This window comes from Sinocyclocheilus grahami, unplaced genomic scaffold, assembly GCF_001515645.1.
Source record: "Sinocyclocheilus grahami isolate Dianchi unplaced genomic scaffold, SAMN03320097.WGS_v1.1 scaffold825.1, whole genome shotgun sequence".
NCBI classification, from domain to species: domain Eukaryota; kingdom Metazoa; phylum Chordata; class Actinopteri; order Cypriniformes; family Cyprinidae; genus Sinocyclocheilus; species Sinocyclocheilus grahami.
In genome coordinates, this window is record NW_015506004.1 from 28,630 (window position 1) to 35,938 (window position 7,309).

Here is a 7,309-nt window from a genome sequence, read left to right on the forward strand (position 1 = left end):
GAGAGAGTGTGAGTGTGAGTGTGAGTGAGTGTGAGTGTGTGAATGTGAGTGTGTGTGTGTGTGTGTAGTTAGGGATAAACTTAAACAGCTGATCAGCTCGACCCAAATCACTCCAGCTCATAAAGGCAGAACTAATAATCTCAGAACAGTAATGAATGATAATGAGTCTATTAATAGACCAGCGGGTCTTTATACACACTCACATATATATATATATATATATACATATGTATGATTTAATAATTCATAGATTACATAGATTTTTTCACTTATTCTGTGTAAATATATATATAATGTATTAATAGATACATAATAAATCAATCATATAAATTGTAATTTATTTAATTATTTTTAGTAAATGAAACTTATTTAAGAACAGTTACAATTCTTTTTTGATGATCATATAATATCTACTGAGTGGAGTGTGATATGCTGGTGTTTGGGTGAGAGTGATGTCCTGCTGTCTGTGAGCGGGTCACTCTGCGTTCCTCTGATGGGTGTTTTCTTGCTCCGCTCACCCGAGTACACTTCCTCCCGCAGAGGGTCGGGGTAAATATAGAGCCGCTTTCCACGGGACACTCCCGCAGCCAGCGGTTTCTAATAAGGCACAGGAAACAGACGTTCGGAGGAAAACTGTGTGTGTGAAGGGAAAAGGTGTGTCCTTTGTCACACACAGCGCTGCGGATCGTTTAGGGTGTGGATGAGGGTTAATGATCGTTAGTGAGTGACCCTCACGTTAATGAGTGAGTGTGCGTGTGTGAGTGTGTGTGTGTGTGTGAGCATTCTCTCGGTCCAGACTCTAGAATCAGAATCCAGCCTGTCCTAGATCTATTTTAAGTGTGTGTGTTAGTGCGTGTGTGTGTGTGTGTGTTAGTGCGTGTGTGTGTGTGTGTGTCTTGTGCGTGTGTGTGTGTGTGTGTCTTGTGCGTGTGTGTGTGTGTGTGTGTCTTGTGCGTGTGTGTGTGTGTGTGTCTTGTGCATCAGAGCCGAGTGTCTGTTTCCTGGCTAGAATAATTCCAGTCTGATTGTTTAGAGTTGAGCTTCTATTGTTCGTGTCGGTCAGATCCATCATGCTCAGCTCTGTATGGACTCTCTCACACACACACACACACACACGCACTAACACGCACACAGGCCTGAGATCAGTTCAGATGACTCGCTGCATGAAAACACTGAATAATGAGCGATTGATAATGAAATCCATCTGAAAACTGCTTTATGTCTGAATGTACAGGAACATTAAGATAAATTATATTTTCATCATGAAAAAAATCTTAATGGTCCTAAAATAGACTTAATTTACATTTACATCACATTTAAGCACCAAAATTCTCATTACTCCATCACCATAGTACAGTTATGATCCACTGTTGTTTAGATAATATTATAGTTTTTGTTAATGTTTTGAATATGAATATATTTTCTGCTTTCATGTTAATTTTTTTGTTGTTGACATTTTTATTATTTTTTGTTGTTTTTATATATGTCTTTATAGTTTTTATTCATTTTAATTTAAGTTTTTTATATTTAGTTTTACTTCAATTGCCATTTATTTTATTTCAAGTAACAAGTTTTAGTTTTAGTTCACTATAATAACCCTGGTCTCTGGACTTACTTATACTTATATATATATATATATTCTCATCTTTTTTTTCAGATCCCAATTTCGTCAGGACGTTTTTGACCACGTACCGATCATTCTGTAAACCTCAGGAGCTGCTGGATCTGCTCATGGAGAGGTCAGATGCTCACATTCTCACAATCAACACTGCAAACACCTGCAATAGTGCATAAATAGTTTATAGTGTGTTTACTGTTTTCACTAAAATGTATAGTTTTTTTCTTTATTAAAAATGGTTGTAATACACTGATTTAAATTAAAAAAACAGCTCACCCATGTTTACAGTATTTAAAAGTTTTTTATAGTCATGATGATATCTTTTATAATGCTATGAAGTTATTGTCGTATCCACGGAAACGTCTCTCCATACAGCGGTCTGTGTGTTTGCGATCCAGGTTTGATATTCCCGAACCTAAACCCATAGAAGCGGATCAGATGGCCATGGAGAACGGAGACCAGCCGCTGAGCGCAGAACTCAAACGCTTCCGCAAAGAGTTTGTTCAGCCTGTACAGCTCAGGTACACACACACGCACACTCACGCTCACACTCACACCCACACTCATACTCACTCACTCACGCGCACACACACACACACACACACACACTCACTCACTCATGCACACACTGACTCAAACTCGCATACTCACTCACTCGCACACACTAACTCACACTCAGCACACGCACCCTCTAACTCACTTGCACTCTCTCACACTCGCACACTCACTCTCACTCTCACTTGCACACTCAAACTGACTTACACTCGCTAACTCACATGCACACTGACTCAAACTCGCACACTAATGCACATTCCCTCGCACTTACTCACATGCATACACACTTGCACTCACTCACATTTGTACACTCAAACGCACTCACACTGACGCATACACGCACTCTTAACACAATCGCACTCTCTCTCACTTGCACACTCACTCACACCCACGCACTCTCACTCACTCACAGTCGCTCATTCATGCACTCTCACACGCACACTGACTCACACTCTCAATCACTCGCACTCTCACTCTCACTTGCACACTCACTCAGTCGCTCACTTATGCACTCACATGCACACTGATTCACACTCACTCACTCACACTCTCAATCACTTGCACTCTCACTTGCACACTCACACCCATGCACTCACAATCACACTCACACACTCTATCTCACTTGCACACTCACTCACACCCACGCACTCACACACTCACACACACACACTCACTCAGTCGCTCACTCACACACTCACACGCACACTGACTCACACTCACTCACTCACTAACTCACACACTCAATCATTCACACTCTCACTTGCACACTCACTCACACCCATGCACACACACTCACATTCGCTCACTCACACTCTCACATACACACACACACTGAATCACAGTCGCTCACTCACACACTCATTCACAGTTGCTCACTCGTGCACTCACACGCACACTGACTCACACTCGCACACTCACTCACGCACTCAATCACTTGCACTCTCACTCTCACTTGCACACTCACTCAGTCACTCATTCACGCACTCACACGCACACTGACTCACACTTGCACACTCACACTCATGCACTCAATCACTCGTACTCTCACTTGCACTCACTCACACCCATGCACACACTCTCTCACAGTCGCTCACTCTCACACACACTGACTCACACTCGCGCACTCACACTGACACACACACTCTAACTCGCTCACTCACTCTCACTTGCACACTCACTCACTCAGTTGCACTCACACTCTCACTCTCACTTGCACACTTACTCACACACACGCACTCACACACACACACACACACACACTCGCACACTCACGCAGTCACTCATTCACGCACTCTCACATGCATACTGACTCACACTTGCACACTCACACTCATGCACTCAATCACTCGCACTCTCACTCGCACACTCACTCACGCACTCACTCACTCTAACTGACACGCACACACACGCACGCACACACACACACAGGGAACTGTTATAGGGAACTGTTAATGTTTAAATAATGAATTCAATTAATTAGACATCCTTTTTGATTATTAAAATTGAGTTAAACCATAAAAATAGCATCCAGAAAAATTCAAACAGAAAATAGAATTGAGGGGGGGGGGGGGTATAATAAACTATTATTGTTGAAGTTTGAATACGTTTTTATGAATTTAATTGATTAGAAATGCACACCATTAAATGGAATCCAGAAACCATGAGATTTGGGGAAAAATAAAACAAATGTCATAGTGTCCTGACCAGCCATGATGTAACCGAATTCCAATGTAATTCCCATAATTTTTCTGTCCATCATTATTTCTGAAAGTGACAATGATGCACTGGATTTTGAGCCAATGGGATTTCACTGTGGGCGGGGCTTTCAAAAGAACACAAATATAAAACTTGACAAGAAAAAATAACCTGTCAGTTTTCGTGCTGGTTAACAAGAACTCTTCTGCATAAATCTGATCTCAGCTCAGTCCTGTCTCTAACATCAGTCCTGTCACCTGTCTGCAGGTAAGGCCATGAGGAAGTGGGTGGAGCTGGCTTTATCCAATGTTCAGATTTATTTTCTGAAAATCTATGCAATTTATAGCACATTATTGCACATTTAAACATAGCGTTCAGGGAAACTTGTAACAGAAAACAATTGTCTTCATTTACTGTGATTAATGATATCTACACCCTGCTCTCCTAGTGTGTAATGAATATTTATTATTTGCATTATAAAGTGTCTTAATCATCATTTTGAGGTGGAACTGCTGTGTTTTTCTGTTCATATTTAGCAGTTTAACACAGAAACATGAATGTAACTGTGAACTTTGACCTTCTGTAGGGCGGTTCAGCCGTCAGAGCTGGTGGGCAGCGTTTGGACTAAAGAAGACAAAGAGATCAACTCCCCGAACCTGCTGCGAATGATCCGCCACACCACCAACCTCACGCTGTGGTTCGAGAAGTACGCTCTCGTGTGTTTAATTCAGAGCCACATCACTCACATGTGTGTGGGATTCTGACGGTTTCTCGTGTTTCTCAGGTGCATCGTAGAAACGGAGAACGTGGAGGAGCGCGTGTCCATCATATCGCGCATCATCGAGATCCTGCAGGTCTTTCAGGAGCTCAATAACTTCAATGGCGTTCTGGAGGTGGTGAGCGCCATGAACTCGTCGCCCGTCTATAGACTCGACCACACCTTCGAGGTGAGCGCGTTTACATGAGCTTTAATTAGCACTGTTGGATTAGTTGCTCTTCACTAGTACTAGAGCTTTTACAGTTCAGTGTGTATGACTATTGTATTTCAGCAAATCCCGAGCAGACAGAGGAAGATTCTGGAGGAGGCTCATGAACTCAGTGAAGATCATTATAAAAAATATCTGGCTAAACTCAGGTCCATCAACCCCCCCTGTGTGCCCTTCTTTGGTACGTCCTTCTTCTTACACTGTTTTGCACATGTGCTTTCTGTAGAAAATTACAAGGGAAAATTTCTGAGTTTTTATCTCGTAATTCTGACTTGTTTTTGCTCTCAGAATTCTGAGTTTACATTTCGCAATTTAGACTTTTTTTCATAATTGCGAATTTATGTCTTGCAATTATTAGCACTATAAAGCGCTATATAAATAAAGGTGACTTGACTAAGTTTAAATCTCTCAATTCTATTTATATATAGCAATTATGACTTTTCCTCAAAATTGAGAATTTATATCTTGCAATTCTAAGTTTGATATTTCGCAATTCTGACTTTAATTCTCAAAATTCCAAATTTTTATCTAAAAATTGTTTAAATCTCTCAATTCTGACTTTTATTCTCAAAATTGTGTTTAAATCTCTCAATTCTGACTTTTATTCTCAAAATTCCTAATTTTTATCTAAAAATTGTGTTTAAATCTCTCAATTCTGACTTTAATTCTCAAAATTGTTTAAATCTCTCAATTCTGACTTTTATTCTCAAAATTGTGTTTAAATCTCTCAATTCTGACTTTAATTCTCAAAATTGTTTAAATCTCTCAATTCTGACTTTTATTCTCAAAATTGTGTTTAAATCTCTCAATTCTGATTTTTATTCTCAAAATTCCTAATTTTTATCTAAAAATTGTGTTTAAATCTCTCAATTCTGACTTTTATTCTCAAAATTGTTTAAATCTCTCAATTCTGACTTTTATTCTCAAAATTGTGTTTAAATCTCTCAATTCTGACTTTAATTCTCAAAATTCAAATTTTTATCTAAAAATTGTTTAAATCTCTCAATTCTGACTTTTATTCTCAAATATTTTTTTAAATCTCTCAATTCTGACTTTTATTCTAAGTTTGCAGTTTTGTTTGTTTCCAGCTTGGAATAAAAAAGTACTTGTGACTTTTTATCTTACAATTCAGACTTTCTCACAGTTCTGACGAGTAAAAAAAAGAATTGCAAGATATAAACTGGCAGTTTGAAGAAAAGTCCTAATTGTGAGATATAAACTCAGATTTGCGAGAAACAAAGACTGAACAACGAGATAAAAAGTTGCAATTATCTTTTTAATTTTGGAAACGGGCTTCCTTTGGTTTCTGATGGCACTGACTGTGTGTTTGATTGCGATCTGCTCGTTTTAGGGATTTATTTAACAAACATTCTGAAAACTGAGGAGGGAAATCCAGACTTCCTGAAGAGACACGGCAAGTTATATTTAAAAATAATTATTTTAACTACTTATTAAAATTAAAACTATTAAATAATAATAATTTTTACATTGATATTTTTTACATTAGTGTTATTTACATTTATTATTATTTTTACATAATTTAAATATTTAAAATATTACAATATAGTTTCTTAAAATAAATAGAAAAAAATGGTAATTAAATTCCATAATTCCAGAAATTTTAAATGAATGTTCTTCAGGAGTTAAACTTTTTATTACCAATGAATTAACATGATTTTTCTAGTTGTTCATGATTACTAGAATTTTTACATATTTTTTTAAAACTCACATATAGTCATTTCTACCTAATAAATGTTTTAGCGCCTGATATAACTAGAAAAAATATATTCATTTTTATAATTTATAAATTATTAATAAATTATTTATAATTTTTATATAACTTATTTATAATTTTTTTTTAATAAAATGCAAGGTTTTATTAATTTCAGTGACTCTTCCATGTCAAGAAATCACAATTAAAAAATGTGTATATATCAAGGTTTTCCAAGATCATGAGAATCCTGGATTTTAAATGTTGTTAAAAAAAATTATATTATATTGATATTTTAAATTAAGATGACAGAGTTTTAGGGAAATGTTGGTCACTAACTGATAAGTACATATATATGCCATAGATAGATAGATAGTCTAATTTTTTTCTCATTTTGGTTTCCTCTCACAGCCGAAGAAGTACAGCTGTCCTCTGAAGTCTCCGGGGGTTCGCCCGTCCACCGTCCGCCCGGGAACCATGCGGCACCTGACGCCGCTGCAGAACGAGCCCCGGAAGATCAGCTACAGCCGCATCCCAGACAGCGAGACGGAGAGCAGCATCGCTTCAGCGCCCAACTCGCCCTGCACACCGCTGACACCTCCACCAGCCTCCACTGCATCCAGCTCCACCGAGATCTGCAGCATCTTCGACTCTCCACAGCCACCCTCCAGCCCCTTCCACTCCAGTACGACTCACACACACACTCACTCACATACTCTCTCTCACACACACACACACACACAC

At 38.4% G+C, this 7,309-nt stretch overlaps 1 protein-coding gene across 1 annotated transcript in view; it reads left to right on the forward strand.

Moving 5' to 3' along the window:
* The window catches only part of LOC107562482 (son of sevenless homolog 1-like), a 38,567-nt gene that overhangs the window by 27,765 nt on the left and 3,493 nt on the right, over positions 1-7,309 (forward strand). The window contains exons 9-15 of the mRNA XM_016247115.1: positions 1,658-1,739; positions 2,017-2,185; positions 4,453-4,574; positions 4,653-4,815; positions 4,918-5,035; positions 6,206-6,276; positions 6,956-7,250. Coding sequence (XP_016102601.1) covers positions 1,658-1,739; positions 2,017-2,185; positions 4,453-4,574; positions 4,653-4,815; positions 4,918-5,035; positions 6,206-6,276; positions 6,956-7,250 — 1,020 coding nt within the window. The remainder of the gene's footprint in view (positions 1-1,657; positions 1,740-2,016; positions 2,186-4,452; positions 4,575-4,652; positions 4,816-4,917; positions 5,036-6,205; positions 6,277-6,955; positions 7,251-7,309) is intronic.